The 19044-nt window shown below is 45.0% G+C and overlaps 1 protein-coding gene across 2 annotated transcripts; it reads right to left on the bottom strand.

The window, feature by feature from the left end:
• Nucleotides 1-3181: 3181 nt before the first annotated feature.
• ntn5 (netrin 5) lies at nucleotides 3182-18305 on the bottom strand. 2 transcript variants are annotated; one of them, XM_035148381.2, is made up of 7 exons: nucleotides 18081-18305; nucleotides 10832-12303; nucleotides 10295-10483; nucleotides 7980-8129; nucleotides 5368-5418; nucleotides 4389-4469; nucleotides 3182-4314 (listed from the first exon to the last, which is right to left on the bottom strand). In XM_035148381.2, the coding sequence occupies exons 2-7, from the start codon at nucleotides 12291-12293 to the stop codon at nucleotides 3743-3745; spliced, it is 2505 nt and encodes an 834-aa protein (XP_035004272.2). In that variant the 5' UTR covers nucleotides 12294-12303; nucleotides 18081-18305; the 3' UTR covers nucleotides 3182-3742. The 2 variants fall into 2 exon arrangements, with proteins under 2 accessions (XP_035004272.2, XP_035004274.2); XM_035148383.2 differs by lacking the exon at nucleotides 18081-18305 and adding an exon at nucleotides 15414-15886.
• Between the last annotated feature and the right edge of the window lie 739 nt (nucleotides 18306-19044).

The raw sequence follows: 19044 nt of genomic DNA, 5'->3' as shown, positions 1-19044 counted from the left end.
GTACAATGAGCTGAATAATTAGGAATCCTACCCACGCAAACTGCACTTCTGAAATTATTTTAAACTGGAGTGTCGAGTGCAAACCTCCCGCTCGCTAACAGTCACCGTACATTCAATCAAGCTGCTTGAATGATTCCCGGGGAAATTGAAAAAACGCCTCACAATGTTAACAAAAGTGATAAAGAATCATAGATTTGTCCCTTTGTACAGATCCGCCCCCAGAAAAGGTTCTTTCTTGACCCATGTCCCATCCGTCCACCAAGTTTCGTGGAAATCCATTGACTAAATATTGCGTAATCCTGTTGACAAACAAACACACAGACAGGAAAACAACCTTTTTGGACTTTGAGCAAATAAACGGCAGAAACGTGGGCAGAAAGAGGAGCGTTGTGAAACGGTGAAATGTGATGTGAAGGCCGCGTGGTGCTGTAAACACTAGTACAGCACAGTAATTCACATAGGAAATCTAAAACGGCAAAAGCTCCCTGCGTGCACATGTATGTAGAACAGCATGTCAGTGTTGTAGCTCTGTGTGTGTGTGTGTGTGTGTGTGTGTGTGTGTGTGTGTGTGTGTGTGTCTTGGCGTTTCTGTCCGGAGCCGTGCCATGCTTCATTAGTTCTAATCTCGCTGGGAGTCAGGTTGCTGTGTCGGCGGCGTGTCTGTATGGAAGGCATGCAGGCTGCAGATCACAGGGATTGACCCTCCGCCTCTCAGGTTAACAGAAGCCCTGTGTGTGTGTGCGTGTGTGTGTGTGTGTGCGTGTGTGTGTGTGTGTGTGTGTGTGAGACCTGAAAACCGTGTGGTGCTGAAACTTGCTGAACTTGGACTTCAAGTTCTTGGACTGTGAGAGGAAGAGATGTACAAATCTAAGAGTGTGTGTGTGTTTGCATGAAAAGGAAGTGAGAGGATAAAAATGAGTGTGTGTGTGTGTTTTTGCAAGAGGTCTAGTTGAACTTTGGCTCTGGCTGCAGTGCAGGAGGAGTCACCTCTCGTTAAAAGTACCCTCAGCAGGTTGTAAACATAATACCACACACACAGACACACACAGTAGGCCCGGCCTGGTCCGCAGCACCTCAGTAGAAAGTGTGTGTGTGTGTTGTGAATGTGAACAAAGCCACAGACATGGTGCTGCCTCTACACAGCAGAGAGCTGCAGGCTTAAGTTGTCTGTTAGTGTCTGTGTAAGTGTGTGTTTGGGGAGTTTTAGGATCAAACCCTCATGTCGACAGGGGCTGCAGCGAGGAGACGGCCGCTGACAGGTGTTTCCTGCCGCTACGCAGCAGGTGCACGCACACACACACACACATTCCTATATTACCAACACTGGCCTTAGTAGTAGTACACAATCAGAAACTAATTTCTTCTTAGGTTTGTCATTACGAGCAACTTCCCTCACACGCACTCTGTCATTTGATCCAATATAAAAATAATAGTTACAGCAGCTTTAAATTCAAATGAGAAATTCAAACTACTTCCATCCAGCTCATTGACTTTACTATATTATTTTCTCTCTAGGTTTCAGGTGCTGATTACGTCTCAATGCTCTGGTTTTACAAGCTGCTCTTCAGTTCAGAGCCGTGTTCCTGCGTCATGAGGAATTTCACCAACGTGTTCCGCAGCTTCACACTGTTCGTACACAGCATTGATCCTCTCGATCATATGTCCACACTCAGGAATAATTTGCTTGATCATTTTCAAGTCAGGATTTGAAAACTGTCCGACTAACTGCAGCTGAATTGAAATGATCCCAGAGGCCAGATTTGACCCAGAGAGTTTTTTATTAGGCCACTAGATTAATGAATAGAAGTCGTGATATAAAAGCTGTAGGTCTGATTTACTCTAATTAAATTGTATTAAATGAGTACAATTAGTGTGCAATAAATTATAATAGTATGTGTAACAGAAATCAACCTTTAACTTAACAGTTTTACAAATTAATTGTTATATATATATATATTTTTGTAGATACACATTTAATTCAATTACAGTCAATTTCCATGTAATTATCCTATGTTAAATTACTACTTCCCAACAAAAGCTTTAACCACATTTGTTCTTGTCCAACCAGATTATAAATTAAATCAGAAAAACTCTTCTGTTCCATTCTTACAACTTTGTTAAAGTGAAAACTGTAAAAAAAAAAAAGGCCCCAAGAAGCTGCTGGTTCTTGATCCTTCTGACTTTGACACACACACACACACACACACACACACACACACACACACACACATCTGAGCGTTCATCAGTCAGCGAGTCTATTTTTCTCTTTTCATTTCTCGATCGCCGGCCTCAGCTTCAGCCAATCGCCGAGCCGCTCGCCACCAAAACAACGTGTCCGCTCCACAAATCGCAGCTCCTCCATCTGTCTCATTACACCTCCAGCACCAGCAGGTCCCCGGGGCCATGACGCCATAGCTCCCAAATGGAAACAGAAGCCATGACGACAGGTCAGACCGATGCTTTTCAGATCCATATCCAGGCCTGTGACTCGGTCTCTGAGGATTCCCGGTTAGAAAATACAGCTGAGGCCCGTTTGGTCTCATGCGTCAGCTGCAGCGAGTTCCAGATCGTAGATAGTGTCAATTTCCCCAAATATTGTACAGAATGGAAGCAAGGTGTGTGTGTGTGTGTGTGTGTGTGTGTGTGTGTGTGTGTGTGTGTGTGTGTGTGTGTGTGTGTGTGTGTGTGTGTGTGTGTGTGTGTGTGTGTGTGTGTGTGTGTGTGTGTGTGTGACCTAGAGCTGCAGTACTTTTATCCTAATTCCTGAAAATAGATGCACATCTGAAATAAAGTGAAAGAAAAGCAGCAAATTTATATTAAAATAATTTGTGTGAACATAGTAACAAAGCACAATTTCAGGTACAGTTTGTTTTTCAAATAAACACTGGAAAAAGTTTCTAAAATAAAAAGGAGATCAAATATTAGTATTTGTGAAATATTGGTTCACAAAGTATTAGTACAGTATTCAGAGTGTTTCTTATCTTATTATATTGACCAGCTGCATTGTGGTTATGTATCTATAACTATAAAAAGAATAGTTTTTTTCTCTTAATGTTAAATATCTACTATGTTAAAGTTCTTTATGCTCATTGTCAATTTAAAACATTTTCTTCATTTAAATTCAATAAATTATATATTTTTAAAATTTCTATAGAAAGAAATGAGAAGTTATTGTGTTGGCTGTATTTGTAGTAAAATCTTTATCAAAACGTAGCAGAAAATAATTCATATAACATGATTTCACTTCTTATCTTTATTTAAAAAAGGAAAAATCACCTTTATGAATAAGCTTTGGTTACATCTGTGTGTAGAAAATGTGAGGTAGAATATTTACCCTTATGTGTGTATTGTGTTTTGTGTATGTTACATAAAGAAATCTTAAAATTAAATATGATTCAAACAATCTTTATCAGACGAAAAATACTGCTCGGCCTTTCTGTCAGAATATAGTCCGACTTTAATTTGTACGTTTCTGTCGTAGAAAGTATTAAAATCCTTTCACCGCTTTGTGCTGCACCATCGTGAATTTGACCTTTACCGTCCGAAAACAAAACACAACAGATGTTTCTTCACATTTTAGATCAGATTTCGAACAATTGCTTTTCTGTATAATTTCCTGTTTTTACTGAAACCTTCAGAAAAACATGTAAAAAACAAAAAAAAGGCTGGAAAAGCTTTTTCTTCTCGAATTCTCGTTTTGAAAAACGTCCAGAAAGGTGAAGGGTGAAGGTCGAGTCCTCCGTCACTCGGGATGTGTCGTGGAGCAGACCAGGGCCGAGGTGGGGGGGGCCGGGGTCGTCTCTGTGGATTCAGCCTCTGTGGGAGGGTGTGTGTGCGGCTCTGCTAAGGTTCGAGTCTCGTCTTCTTTGACAGAGTGTGTGTCCACATTGTCCGTGTCTTTCTCCGTCAGCAGATGGGGGGGGATGTACCCTTCCTGTGCTTTCGCTTGCTCCCTGCGCGGGCTGTCGGGGGACTTCTCGGGGCAGCGTCCCCTCTTGTCGTGCCCCCGGAAGCCCCTGAGTTTGGGGCTCCAGTGTTCCCGCCACTGGAGGGCCAGAGTGGAGCGGTCCGCCACCAGGCGACTCTCCTCCGGGCCCCAGCCCCGCTCTCCTTCCTCCGCGCCAATCAGGAGGTAAGTCCGACCCACGTGGAGGGCGGGGCAGCCGCAGCCGAGGTCACGGTCGGGGACCCACAGGGAGTGGGGGCCCCTGCGGACGCGGGAGGTGGAGCCCGTGCGGAAGACGGTTTGGACTGAGATGGAGAACTGCCACCAGGGACCTGAACGCTCCATCCCCCTCACCTGCACCTTCAGCACTGAGGCAGACACAAAACATACGTTTAATGGTTTTACCATTGTTGTTTAAAGTCAAATAAAAAAGGTCACCAACCGTAGTCCTTGAGACAATAGGTCTCTAAGTTCATCCGGACTTTAACCTGAGACGGCTGGCAGTATGAAACACACTCCTCCGCTGAGAGAGAGAGGGGAGAGGGAGGGAGGGAGCATCAAATGAGAGGGTATCATTTCATAGCGAGCATATCAGCACATGTCTTTTCCCCTAATTACAATATGGCTGCTTCTATTTGTCATCACAGTATCCAGTGACTAACAGATGACCCCCGAGTGCAGCAGGTGGGACATTCCTGGAGCTGCCACTAGGAGGAGGTGCTCGGCTACAGCGCGCCGGGGCCGCGGCGAAGCAGCCGCTCCGCCGAACGTCACATCTGTTCAGAAAAACCAACGTGACCCGAGGCGAGAGAAGATTCCTGTTTTGATATATGATTCCACTGAAGTGGCTTTAATTTGTGTGTTGTACATGATGTGACATCAATAGGGTCAAAGGTCAAGAGAGCGAGAAAACTTTATTACACTTGAACAGAGTCGACCGCGGCCTTTTAAATACAATCATTATATAGATTATATTATATAAAGGTTATCCTGTCAGGTTGCGACCATCACTAGAATAGTTGAGGTTTTATTACAACAACAACTTTATAGAAACACAATAACTCCCCCTTTGACGATGATGGCCCTGAAGTGCAAATCAGAAAACACAACAACAAATACAAAGAAAACACAAGTCATGTGTTGTTGTGTTTTGGGAGTTGCACTTCAGGGCCACCGTATTTAAATGATTGATTTAAAAAATGTTTGAATCTTACACAGATGTTTTATTCTCGTATCTTTCAAAGCTCAAATTGGCATGGAATTAAATTGGACTGTTAAAATAAGGAATAATAATAAAGTAGCTTAATATGACAAATATATTTAGAGATATTAGGCACAAGAATAAACATAGTAATGAGATCAGGTATAAAACTTATTTTAAAGATGTGAATGACAGACAGTGTCAGTGGACGTCTACTCACCGATGCTGTACTGAGGCTGGTACGCCGGGGTCGGAGCGACCTCTTGAATTCCTGTAAAACATAAACACACTTTCAGACAGGTGACGGGAAACACAGGAAGCTGTCAGGCTGATGCCGTCATGTGTGTGTCTGTGTGTGTTTGTTACGCTCGGATGACTGTGTGTGTGTGTGTGAGACATGCCTGTGCAGAAGATAAGCAAGTGTCAGACTGACTGTTTGTGTGTGTGGTCCTTTTACGGCCCAGATACACACACAGACACTGACTCACACTGACTCACACTGAGCGCACAGAGACACAAACTTTACTTTTAGTTATTCCACCTTGTTTGGTTTTGTCTGGAACATTGAACAGAGTCTAATAAAGTTTGTTTGATTCTCTGTGTATGTGTGTGTGTGTGTGGAAGTGTGTGTGTGTGGAAGATGAACAACCTGCTGCTCTGTACATACGTTATCCAGGCCTCTTGTAAAAGTGCAGCCATATAACACCGGGCTCACGCTGTCCATGTCCTGTCCTCGCTGACACAACTGGGCCAGCGACACCCTACACCCCCGTCCAGCTGACTGTCCCCCCCCCACCACATTTAAAAGCCAGGAAGTCGGTGTGTGTTTGTGGATGTAGAGTAGGAACACGCTCTGTATGTGAGAGGTCGTAAGGAGGAAATCGAGGGCTCATGTCTGCACAGACCTGGTATCGCTTCAAATATTTAGATGCACCGATACAAAAACTAGACTTTAAATGTTTTAACAATGTAATAAACAATCAGGTTTATGAATAGTAAATATTCTGTAAACACAAGAAGCTTTGCCTAAAATAATTCTGCATGAAAAACACAAATAAATAGAACCTCCACCAAAACCCATCAGTCCCCTTTATGAAAACACATTTTAAGTCACTAGATTTTTATTTGGATCTGAAACAAATTGCACACAATGAATTATAGAAAGTGAAAATCTCACAATCCCTAGATCAACCTCCTGATCCAGATCCGTACTGAAATTTGATTAAACTTGAATTCCTTGACCCGAACTTCATCCTTTTTACCAAACTGTGTCCTGTAGTTTTTAACATAACCTCCTTGGTAAAAACATAATCTTCTTAAACAAACTAGTTAATGTTCATCAACTAGTTTGTTTAAGAAAAATCAACTTTATCATTTACATTCCGTAGCTCAGCTAATAGAAGTTAAATATATGTGTGTGTTTCTATGTGTGTGTTCATCCTTCAATGATTCATATGTATATTGAAGGTTTATCATTTATTCAGATGTGTGTTTTAAAGGCAGCTGAAATAACATCAACTCCTTTATATTCAAACTACTGAAATTTGGCAGGTAAACATAAGCTGGTGTAGTAACGGCTTTAATACTGTTTGTATATTCATGTTATTTCAGTGGAGTTAGAGACGCTGCTAACTTCAATAGTGAAGAGGATAAAAGTGATTTTCCTTTTCCCGCGTCATCCTTCTTCCTGCAAGTTCATCCAGTTTAGTCAGGTTTATTATAATTATTATATAATTATAATGTGTAATAAGTAACTATCATGATAGCAGCTCAAATTTATTTAAGTTTAGTTAAGTTTAGCCTGACTGCTGCTGCTGCTGTGCTTGGTGCCCTTTGGTCTGTCTGATGAGAGGAGGAGCTGTGGTGTTGGACGTGGCGGCGCTGGGAGGGCGCAAGAGACGCTATACATAGCCTGAGATGGTCTGGCAGTAAAAACAAACAAGGTTTTCTTTCACTCACTCCTTTCACTAGGAGAGTTATGAGTCTGGGCCCTGTGACGGGGGGGCATCCCGAGCCAAGCAACAGGTGTGAAGCTCGTCGCCGCTGGCTTCCTATGTCACCTGATTGGGGCTTTACGCAGCGTTGGGGCCCGTGTGGTTGTCGGCACTTGTGCGATTAGCCGCCGGCGAGCGCACGTGGATTAGCGCTCGGGGGCTGTGGTTCGGTGCTGGAGATAAGAGCAGCAACAATCCACTTGATCTGACGCTCATCCCAGATCAGCTGGAGATGAGGTTTCCCTGCAGTGGTCAGCTCATGTTCTCGCTGCTATGGAAACCGTCTCCAGGGATGATGAAAAGGGAACATGCTTGGAGATTGGGCCAAATTAGACCGGACCGCCGCGGCCCCTTTTATAATGAGATACCGTTTGATAGAGGATCAGGGCTCTCGATAGAGGGTTTGATCCGTTTAGGCCACGAGCAAATGAGGCTGGAGGAGAAATTAATGAGGTCACTTTGTCATGAGCGAGAACAAAGTGTTGCGAGTCTAAAAGGGAATCAAACACACGGGCTCATCATCCATGAACAAGTCCTCCGACCTTCTCGAACAACCCATGTTTTCTGATTCGATGCTGAGGGGAATGTTTGGTTAAGTTTAGACAACTCCAACTGCCTGACTCAGGCTTGGGGGGGGGGGGAAGCGGTTACTGCCGAGAGTAACTAGCATCTGCGACCTACTCTAGACTGTATATAAAGATGGATCACACTTCATGCCACTATCCAGAAATGAACCCAAAATATCCTGGACACGAATACTGCCATCCTGCACATAAAAGTCTCTATTTAAAGGTGTATGATTGACAGTTTGAAGGATTCTGATTGGCTGTAGACTTACGTATGCAGGGCCGTAGAGGGGACTTCCCTTGTTTGTAGCCCGGGGCGCAGCGGTTGCACCTGAGGCCGGTCACCCCTTCTCGACACAGACACTGACCTGACGTCTGGTTGCACCAGCGGCCCACTGCTCCCAGGGGATGGCAATGACACGCTGCAAAAGATAAAGAAAACATTGGAGAGGTTTTACTTTTTTGTTGTATTTGTTTTTGTTGTGTATGCAGCAGGCTGCTTAGAGCAACGTTAGGATTAGTTTGTAATGCATGTCTGTCAATGCACAGCTGTTATGTCCGATAGCCGCCTTCTTGTTGACTCTTTAGTTTCTTTAACTGCTAACTTGTCGGGCTGCAGTTTGGTCAGCCTCAACATTACGGTGGGACCAGGCCCTAATGTGCTCAGAGACATTGAGTCGCACTTTAGTCCTGACCACTGTACTTAACAGGCTCGATCCAGGGAGAGAGAGAGATTGGAGGCAATAACGTCCATCATGGACTTTGCAAATGCTCCGGTTGTGGAATGTGTTGCTGCAAAGACGTACGTCTCCAAACTCAAACACAGAAACAGAAAAGTGGACAGTTTGAAGGCTCCTGTCCCGAGTGTCTTGTTTGGTCTAAAGCTACGTGTCACATTCGGTGCGTCACTCGAACATTCCAAATGAATGGAAAGAAGTTGTGATGAGGAGATTCCGTTCTCACAGTTGGTGACAGTGATTTTGTTTGAAACATGAAGACTTTATTTACTTCATAAAAACTATTTGAGGTGAATAAATGATCACCCTGCATTTGAACCTTAAAACCAAAACAATAAGCTGAAAGATGATAAAATGTTCTACAGGGTCAAACTGACTTGCTATTAAATAATGCGTCTTCGCAGTTCATAGAAGGATGTGGATGCTCAATTTAGCCTCCCAACATATCTCAGTTATCTGAAATAGTCATGGAGCTCAGCAAGTGCATTGGTTTGAGTTGTCCTGATGAAGACAACATGCAAACACATGCGGAAGATATTTTAAGCGAAAAAAATGTGTTAAAAATTTGCGAGCACAGAACAAAACAGGGTCTGTGCAACAGGTCGGATTAAAGCAGCCGTCCATCAACGGCAGAGCCCAGTTTTAATCCTGCATGACAGCGAGCATCTGTCCCGAGGGAGCGTCCTTGAGCGAGACACAACACCTTTACTGACAAAGATATTCTTAAGCCTCCCTGATGGGTAAACAGAGACAAATTCCTCCACGAGGGTATTAACTGAATAACACATGATTTGTTTTGGCTTCCTGACAACACTAATACATTTGCAGCATACCAAACTGTGTGAGCGGTACAATCACAGAGTCCTGGACTTGTTCCCGTCATTGTTCCTGGTGGTTTTAGCCTAAAAACCATCAAGCCGGAGCCCGATCCTGTGTTTAAATTAATTTCTCCTCTGTTTTCCTCCCTTTACATCGGCCGTTGTGCTGCTGTATAATGATTACAGCCCGGATTTGCTATGGTTTACACTGCAAAGCTTTTCATTTACCAGTGCGATCACCGGATGAGGCCGCGATGAGAGAAGACAGACAGAGAAAGGGAAGCCGCACTCGAGCGGCTCTGTTCACACTCTCGTAATGTTTACACGAGTCCTTACAACCCGACAGGAGAGAATGAGTAATCACATCAGCGCTGTCCTCTGAATGGTAACTCGATGAAAAATAGCCTGGATAAATTAAAGCCGGGGCCGTGTGATCGAGGACGTGACTTTGCAGGTTTGCATATAAAAATCACAACCAACGGGGATGTTTAGCCGTAGCTCATTTCTCCTCACGACACGCGTGTCAAGCTCAAAGAGTGCCCATTAACTTTGGATATATTGGGCCCGCGTTGGTCGGGCTTCCACATGCCAGAGTGTCACAGTCACTTAGGACATGTGACCAGTCAAAGGTCGGGGGTCACAGCACATGCCGACTGGTGGTAACGATGGAGGATACAGGTGGCAGCTCAGCAGGGTGTGTGTTTTTCCGTGTGTTTCTGTGTGCGTACGGCTAACAGGAATAGCAGTCCAGTCTCACAATGTAACCACCCAATAAACACTTGTGTGCGCTCGGACACACACACAGACACACACACACACACACACACGCATACACGCATACAGAGACATGCATTCAGACTATCAGACATAAACACTGTCCCTCACGCTATGATTTGCCTTTATCTTCCAGGAATACACAGATTGGTAAAGTAAAAATATTTATGCCCAAACACACAAACAAGAATGCACTTACCCCCTTGACCCAAACACACACACACCCACCCACCCAAACACACACACGTAGTTACTGACGTTGGCAGGCCTTGCGGTTGTCCAGAGGCTTGCTGTGGTCGCGGGTGTATCCATTCTGGCAGTACTGGCAGTGGCGTCCGGCCGTGTGGTGCCGACACTTCTGACACACCCCTCCGCTGCGCCGGCCCGACTGCTGGAACACCTCCATGCTGAAGCGGCACTTGTTTGAGTGACCGTTACACTCACAGGCTGGACATGGCAAGAAAGAAAGAAGGTTTTGATTTGTTTCAGTTCAGGTTCAGATGTGACATTATATTAAAAAGCTTTTGTCTATATCGTGCATGCTTCATCCATAAAGTCACATATTAGGTGAAATTTTAGTTGTAGTCTTTATAAAGATGGACGAAATATCAGAATATATCATTATCGTTATATCGTTATCGGATTTTAAAGAATATGTTAAAGGCGAAAACACACATTTTTTCTCATTACTTTCCTGAACATTGTGATCTTGATATTTGACTCCTGATATTTATGAATGTGTGAAATTTGGTGCAGCTTGATTGAATGTAAAGTTACTTTGTTCTTGTGACTCACCGACACAGGGGTTTGGGTGCGTGGGTGTAGCTCGGTGCCATGGTCTGTCAAAGTGGAAGTCCTCACACACGTCACAGTCCGGCCCCGCCGTGTGATGCTCGCACACGCATACCGCCCGTCCCTTGTCGTCCCGGCGGCACCGAGAGGCGTGTCCGTTACATTTGCACCTGCCGCCAACCTGCAGGTCGGACAGGGCCAGGGGAGCGTGGGCAGGAGGGTTAAAAACAGAGGGCATGGCCGCCTGCATACTCCTGGCACCTTGTCTCAGGTTTAAATTATTGTTCCTCCTCTTCCTCAGTTCCCGCCCTTTGTTGCCCCTGCTCCGCCCCTCCACTGTCCAATTACAGCCGCCATTGGGGCAAGGCAGCCAGTGGTCATTCTCTTTCTTATGGCCGCGACCTCTACCTTTCGCGCCTTTCTTTGAAGACGTGAGCGTGTCTATGCCAAAAATGTCCACCCCTTCTTTGCTGGTCACATTGTGTCCATCTTCATCTTGACCTGACCCTTTACCGGGACCCTTCCTTCCATGTTTGTCCACTTTGTCTCCTTTGTTCCTCGATTGTTTTGTCTCCCTGTCAAAAAATCCCAGTGCACTATCTGTGTTTAGCTTGTTGACCTGATCTTCAGCACGGCCCTTGTGGCCCGATCTCGACCTCAGCAGCCCAGTTTCTCTGTGATCCTCTCGACTGTCGCGCCATTTTGATTCGTCCGCTCTGTCCGAGCCACCCGTCTTGGCGACTTTGGACACCTGATGGAAGACGACGCGTATGTCTGTGGCCGTCACCCAATCCTGGAGGGCGTGGCTGTGGTCGAAATCGGGAGAGGATGGTCGCCCGTCCAAGGTGGAGAAGGCCAGCACCATGCCACCCCTCTGCTTCTGCAGGGGGCGAGGGTCTGAGCAGAGGGGCTCCGTCTCCTGATGCCTGGTCTGGGCCACCGTCTGGGAGGGCAGCCCAAAGTTTCCGAGGCAGTTGCTGGAGTAGTGCTGCATCGGCCTCCAGGTGCGCCCAAAGTCCATCGACTTGAGGATGGAGATGGAGATGGGATCTGATGGTTCCCCCTGGTGGCAGAACTGCAGACTTATATAGGTGATCTCAAAGCGACGGCCCAGTGGAACGGTGATCTCCCATTCCCCGATGTCAGTGCCTCTGTGAGCCATCCAGCAGGTGAGGTTATGAGGGTTGTGGAGGTCCGTCAAGGTGGTGACATTGCTGTCATAGTCAGACCCTTGTAGTGAGTGACTGGCGTTGACCGGGACCCCGTAGGCGGCGTTGATGAACTCTGACAGGCAGTGACGCGGACGGCCGTCCAGGTGGTAGCAGGGGTCGTGCGGCGAAGTCCAGCTCAACGGGGTGTGGAAAAGGGAAGAGGAGACGAGGGATGGAGGGAGGAAGAGGAGGAGTAGAAGGAAAACGGGGAAGAAAGAGGTGGAGGGGGGAGGGGAAAAGGGCAGGAACATCATGTCATCGAGCCTGCGGAGGAAAAAAAAGATGATTTTTTAAAGAGAAAACCATGGGAGCCAGATCATAAAAAAAACATAAACTGATTGATTTATAAGACGCGCACATAAAGCCAGAGGAAATCTAAGATCGACCACCTGTGTCTTTATTAAAACCACACAATACCAGCTCAGTGCATCCCTTCATCTGCACCTTTTTGGCTTTCGATGCCAATAAAGATCTCAACCCGTAAAAATGTAATCTCCGATCTTCACAGCAGCCTCAGCCACCAGTTTGAACTCATGAACTTAAGAATACAACAGTCTTAAAAACTCTCCTCGACCCCCCGAAAAAAAAGAGTGGATGAGTGGGGGTGAAGAAGGGGCAGCGCACCCAGCGGGTCTGTCTGAAATGACAAAAAACATGCCCGACAGCTGGGGCTAAACCCCGGGCTGGACCACATCCATCACGTTTATGGCTCTCCTTTTCAAATCATTTACCGTTGGTCAGTGCTGCAGGCGAGCGAGGGGGCCGAGTGCGAGAGGTTATCGAGCAGAAGAGAGGGTATGAGAAAACAGACAGGGAGAAAAAGAGGGGAGGGAAGAAGAGGAGTCGGGAGATTAGCGGCTGGATTGGAGGGAAATGATTTATAGATCAAAATGGGTGTTCGACATGAGCCCCTACATGGAGACTTCCGCGGTGAAGACAAACCCGGACTTGTGTGTGCCCGCAGTTCGAACAAATCCCTTCCCGTCCCTTAAAACCGCTGATGAGAGTAATTTATTCCTCTGTCAAGATTTCATAGCTGGGAGCGTTAATTTTGGCAACGAACAATGAATCTACTTTCTGCGGAAACCAGTTGTTTATTATTTCTAATAACTCACACTAAGCCCAGAGGCACATTCCCTAGAGGCACTTCTTTCATGCGAAGAAAGTTTAACACTTTACACCTTCATTTTTTTCCTTTGGACACATTCTTGTTTCTTCGACTGTCATTTTCTCATCAATAACTACGTCCATTCCGCATTTTCGAGCAACGTTCCCCCCCCCACCCCCCTGCTCTTCCGTCACCCCGTCCATCTATCACCTGCCCCCTTCATTCTGGTCTGGGAATATTCTTAACTGCTTGGAGATTGATGATGTCCTAACAAGCGTTTGACACTGACAGCAAAGTCAGCAGGGCTGCATAAACCAAACCCGTAGGAGAGGACGGGGCAGAGAGCCTCTGCAGCCTCGTCATCCCGCTCAATTAGCCAACGACCGAAATATGAGGCTTCCCTCAGGGACCACACAGCTCTGAGGGGCCTGTGAGGAGGCCAAACACCCTCTGCTGCCCCGGGAACAAACCGCTCTGTTCTGGACGTCCTAAACAGAAGGACAATAAAGTGGATCAGTTGAACCTGGTTGAGTCTAAAAAGGGAAGATCAGACCCCACGGGCGACTCTTTTGCTGCAGGAAACGAGCAACAAGTGCGGCGATGAGCGGTCGGACTTTGACCCCGATGCCGCTGCGTGAGCCACATTCCTGGGGTCCAGAATGCCTCGGCTGGTCATTCCTGACGTGTCGAGACGTGTCCCGCGGGGAATCTGAACGCACTGATAAAAAGCTGGACTTCTAAGATGATCGGGTGATTCATTGGGGTCTCTGATTTCATCCGGTGGCAATGTCTTTTCTGGGGAAGATGGTATCAGAGGAGGATATGGGCAGGGTAGAGGTTATGAGAGGATTCAGGAGGATTGAAGAGCGGACCTACAGAACTCGAGGAGGGGAATGATAAGTGAGCGTAAGCGTGGAAGTGCTTCAGGGTTGCGGTGGGTGAATCATGTTCTGTACTGGGAGAGAATAGGGGGGAGGTTGTTTAACATTACCCATGACAAGCACTTGCTCTTGTCTTTGTCACATTACATGACTAATTAAACATTGGCCCATTACAACCACTCTGATAAATGGAGGCTCATCCGAGAGAGGCCCCTGAGGTTTTAAATGCGCCCCACCAGGGCCAAATCCAGACTCGCTCTTCTCCTGAAACCGGATCATCTGTCTGGCAGCGCTACTGTCACCCCTCGGATATGGTTTCAACTGTTTTTCTCTGCCGCTTTCCATAAATTCACACGGCCGGGGTATCGGAAGAACCCGCTGAAGATGAGCGGCATTCCCCGCAAAGTGGCGTTTGACGAGGAGAAAATCTAAAACCCGGACATCAGGGGTATTTTACACCAGTCCGCTCATTAAGATACTGAAAACTGATGACAAATAGCAAACGTGCAAAAGAGGCCATCATCCCCCTTTTCTTTCGCACCGGGAAATCACAAATTGAGATCTAGAAAAATTAATTATCTTTACGCCTTTTTCAGTGGAATAACTTGGCGGCAATTTCTGTCGTTTTTAATAAGCTTACACAGTCAAATAGTGGGATGATGAGATCAACAACTTCTCCGGCGGGTGATCTTTAGAAGCAGCTATGCTTGGCTGGCAAGTGGCTGGAAAAATACTTGCTGACAACCTGGGGGCATGTTTACAGCATAGTGGAACAGAGGGGAGCGAGGAGACCGCCGCTCATGTTCGTGCTCGAAGCTGGAGACGGTTTACATTACCTCACGTAAACCGCCTCCGTTAAGTTGTCATTTTGCAGCGTCTGATGAAATTGAGGTGTCAAAATGTTGATGTCTTCTCAAGAATTTGTGCAATTGGAGGTTTTTCTATTTTTTTATTCTTACAACTTTGAACAGATCGAATGAGGATTTTTGACGCCGATAAACAGACGAAAGCCAAAGAAAACTTGATGAAAAAACTTGTTTGCACAAGTATTCGCCCCCTTCCAAGAATAATAGGGTTATCAGGGAGGTAAATCTAATTAGTTGGGTAGTAAAAGAGCAACAAAACGTTTTGTATTCTTGACTGCATAACTTATATTGAAAGCTTGCTGCAAGAATCTAAGAGGAAAGGGCAGCAAATACACAAAATTAAAAGATAATTTGAAGCAACGTTGGATTTTATCATTGTCTTTGACCCATAGTCACATTTTTAGAGCTTTATTCTTTTGCAAAAAAACATTATTTCTTGTAATTTAGCAAGAAAATTAAGACTTAAATTGTGGAACTGTATTGTTAAAACCTATACTCAGTGGTATTCTCTCCTCCTACCTGTTAACTCGCTATGGTCTGTTCACACTTCGGAGCTGTGGGCCTGTCTGTGTCTGGAGCTGTTCTGCCGAGCAGATGAGCTGGATTTGGCCCGTCTCACACATTTTAACATTCCTCGTCATGGCCAGCAGCTTCGAGCAGCCATGAGTGGAGCGGAGCAGGACGGAGACAAACATTTTAAAACTCCAATCGCTCCACGACTTCCCGATGACTTCAAAAGTTGTGGTTTCTGTATAAATAAACAGCGTGAAGAGAGTTTTGTATCCGGTTGATAGTCGCTGGGAAGATTTTCCAGGGTTCCGCGTTGCAGCTCTGCTCCAAGACTTTAAATAAATATGATCAATTATATGAGCTCTCTCTTAAAGCCCGCGTGTTTGAAGCCAGACCAAGGCACCTGTTGGCGCATGTTACCGCACTGACACCTTTGTTAATTTGCAATTGTCCTCAGCCGGTCAGAAATACAACACTGGGGGAGAAGAGAGAGGCTACGTATGCGGTCTGTATTCCCAAACTGCATTCCTGTCCGCACAGTTGTGTGTGTGTGTGTGTGTGTGTGTGTGTGTGTGTGTGTGTGTGTGTGTGTGTGTGTGTGTGTGTGTGTGTGTGTGTGTGTGTGTTAGTCCACATGGGGCAGATTCCAGAAGCTCGCTTTTAGGTGTAATAATCTAATTTTAGTGGGGCAGCCCAGAAGGTGGAAGCAACAGACACACAAGCACAAAATGGATTATCGCTGCTTGTATCTTTAGATAAAGGCCTGTGTCCTTCAAGCTCGCATCGCCATTAGACCTGGTGAACGTGCTGGGGGGGGCCCCTGGGGGCCGACTGCACCTCCACGGGTACATGCACACTGCGCCTCTGCCTCTGCGTTGACCCATGAACGCTGCTTGCTTCATTTTTTTTTTTTTTTTTGAATAAGAAAACACATGTCACCCACTTGATATTTAAGTTTCCTGTCCACCCCTCCTCCTCCTCTTCCACCTCCTCCTCCTCCTCCTCCTCCTCTTTATAGCCTCATACAAGTTGGCAGGAGTCTTTCTCTCTTTCTTTCTTTTCTTGCGCGGCCCCAGCTTCACATGTTGATATTGAAAAACAGATGGAAATGAAATCATTGTGATGCTGGGCTGCGGCCGCGCCAAAGACAACCCCCGGTGCGTGATGGAAATAAAAGTGAGGCCTGTGGTTGTGACAATTGAATCCACCCGGTGTCACAGGGCAGGTTAATGATGATGAAGAAGAACAGGCGGTGACAATATGAAATAATTATAGAAAATCTATTATTATTTTATGTCTGTTTATTTTATTTTTTTTACTAAACACAATCATGGGATTATTAAGAGAAATACAAAAAATTATGATTTAATTGATTTCCACTAATGCATTAAAAGGCCTCAAATGCAAAAAGAAATAAATAAAAATTCACCTTGGCTAAATTGAAAGGAGTAAAATTATCTACTTGGGGAAACACTGTGTATTTTCTCTGGGATTCAAGAGCTGCAGAGGGAACTTAACAAAACTAATTAACCGCACACAGACCCTCTTTTCTTTTTTTTTAAAACACTAAACAGCCCGCAGGTTTTGCGGATGCTGCGTTTACTGGAGCTGGGAATAATGATTCGCGTTGCCACGGTTGATTAAGCATGAAATGTTAGTCATGTTTAGAGTGATTACTTTGGCAGGAGCCCGCAACAGACTAATTACAAGCAATCTGCAGCTAATTGCTCTTATTAGGCAGCGGAGAGTCGACGAGCTCTCTGCTGCAGCAACGATAATATTTACAGAGTGAAGCTATCGCAGCCAAATCAAACGACTTCAATCTGATTCTTTTGTAAAATAATAATATTGATAATTAGCTGCATGTGTTTGGATTTAGATGAAATTATTCCAAGATCAGTGGAGCTAATTTAAAAACTCTGATATTATGGAGCGAGGCTCAGAATTTGTGTTTTAGAATTTGTTTTTTTTATTTGATCCACAACAGAAGGAAACAAAAGACAGAAATCTATTCTCACGTGGTTAAATATGATATATCATAGTAAAGGAGGGGTAATCCCGGCGGCAACACGCAGTGACTGGGTGGGAAAATATCAGAGTTCAAACACAGCCCTGGTTTTTAAATTGAAAAAGTCAATTTGAAATTAAAGCTTCTATGATTTGTAAGGGAATTAATTTATAAAGGATATTTAATTTCATAAATGAGATTAAAGTAAACGTGTCCACTCGGCCTGAGGTTTGATAAGTTTAAAAGTCTTGTTAAATACATTACACTTAACTTCAAAATGTCTTTATATAATAAGAATTATTACAAGAAATAAGGACACTTGTTTGTTATAAAGTCTAAAGGCTGAATTTCTCAGGATAAGTTGAGCTGCAACAACAGAACAAATTCCAGGACACTTCTTCCATTTCTTAAATCCGGCTACAGGACCCACTTCACTTATTCCTAAATCCTCCTCTAATACAATTTATCTTAACGCACATTTTTGCATTGATACATAACTTTGAATTTTCTGTTTTCAGTCACAAAACCGCCGCTGAACTCGAACCCGCTGCGCCTCTTTTACGCGCAGACATGAACTTCACCAGCAGCACCCGAGCTTCTCCGCGCGCCTGAGCCAAGAGGGAACATTTCCGAGGAGAGAGAGGATAAGATAAATCACCAGTTCTCACCATGTGCCTCCCGCGGATTCTCCTGCTCCTCAACGTCCTCTGCTCGGTGCCAGAGGAGGCGCAGCAGCAGCAGCAGCAGCAGCAAGTGTCCGGGACATCCAGCTCCGGCTCGGCTGCATGGGAAGGAGACTGCACCGAGAGGGGGCAACACGCGGGGTTGCGGAGGAGGAGGGGGGAGGTGGTGAGGGAGGCAAATTAACGGGATCAGCAGGGAGGAGGTGTCTCTTCTTATAACTGAACTGAGGAGAGAGAGAGAGAGAGAGAGAGGGAGAGGGAGAGAGGAGCCACATCCTGTCTGACGCACGACGCACCTCAGCCAAAGCGGCTCACATGGCACCGGACCACATCCATCACAGGAGAACAAGGACTTCATTAAAGTGGAGGATGATGTTTTATTGATTTCAGGTACAACATGTCTCCATAGCACGTTTCTTTGATAATGACTATTGATCTTTTATCACATAAATAATATTAAATGGGTCAGTTATTCTTTCCAAAGAATATCATGTGACAAAATGTATTTCCCCAAAGTCCAATAAGGTAATTTGTTAATATGAATCTCTCACTGAACCAGTTAGACACCTTGTATATGTCCAAATTATATTGTTTTTAAGCAATAAATACAGAAGAAAACGTTTAATCACGTTTAAGTGCTAATTCATAGAGAAGGAAATGTTCTAATAGAGACATTTGTCCTTGAGTTCAGGTTAATATTGTGCTATCCCTAAAATATTACTTTAACATTGTTTGACAGCTAAACTTTGACACTTTGCATGTGCACTTGTAAAAAGCACTTTGAAGTAAGTCTTTAACCTTATAAGGTTTAAACATACACTTCAAGTACATTCTGCAAGTTATACTGCTTCAATGCTAAATTTATGTCTATTTTTAATCTATAATATTGTGTTTTTACATTGCAATGCAGTTTTTATTTTAAAATGATCAAAATTCACCCTCCACCACA

This window comes from Hippoglossus stenolepis, chromosome 23 (assembly GCF_022539355.2).
Source record: "Hippoglossus stenolepis isolate QCI-W04-F060 chromosome 23, HSTE1.2, whole genome shotgun sequence".
In the NCBI taxonomy this organism is placed as follows: Eukaryota; Metazoa; Chordata; class Actinopteri; order Pleuronectiformes; family Pleuronectidae; genus Hippoglossus; species Hippoglossus stenolepis.
Note: the sequence above shows the minus strand (reverse complement) of the source record. Positions and strands in the feature narration are given on the sequence as shown.

Bases quoted from the DNA above. Each gene is read 5' to 3' on its own strand.
- ntn5 (XM_035148381.2), bottom strand. From the start codon at position 12,293: ATGATGTTCCTGCCCTTTTCCCCTCCCCCCTCCACCTCTTTCTTCCCC. The intron at 5,419-7,979 runs GTAAGTCTACAG...TATGTTTTACAG, and splicing joins CCCTCTACGGCCCTGCATAC to GAATTCAAGAGGTCGCTCCG. The intron at 4,315-4,388 runs GTTGGTGACCTT...TGTCTGCCTCAG, and splicing joins CTATTGTCTCAAGGACTACG to TGCTGAAGGTGCAGGTGAGG.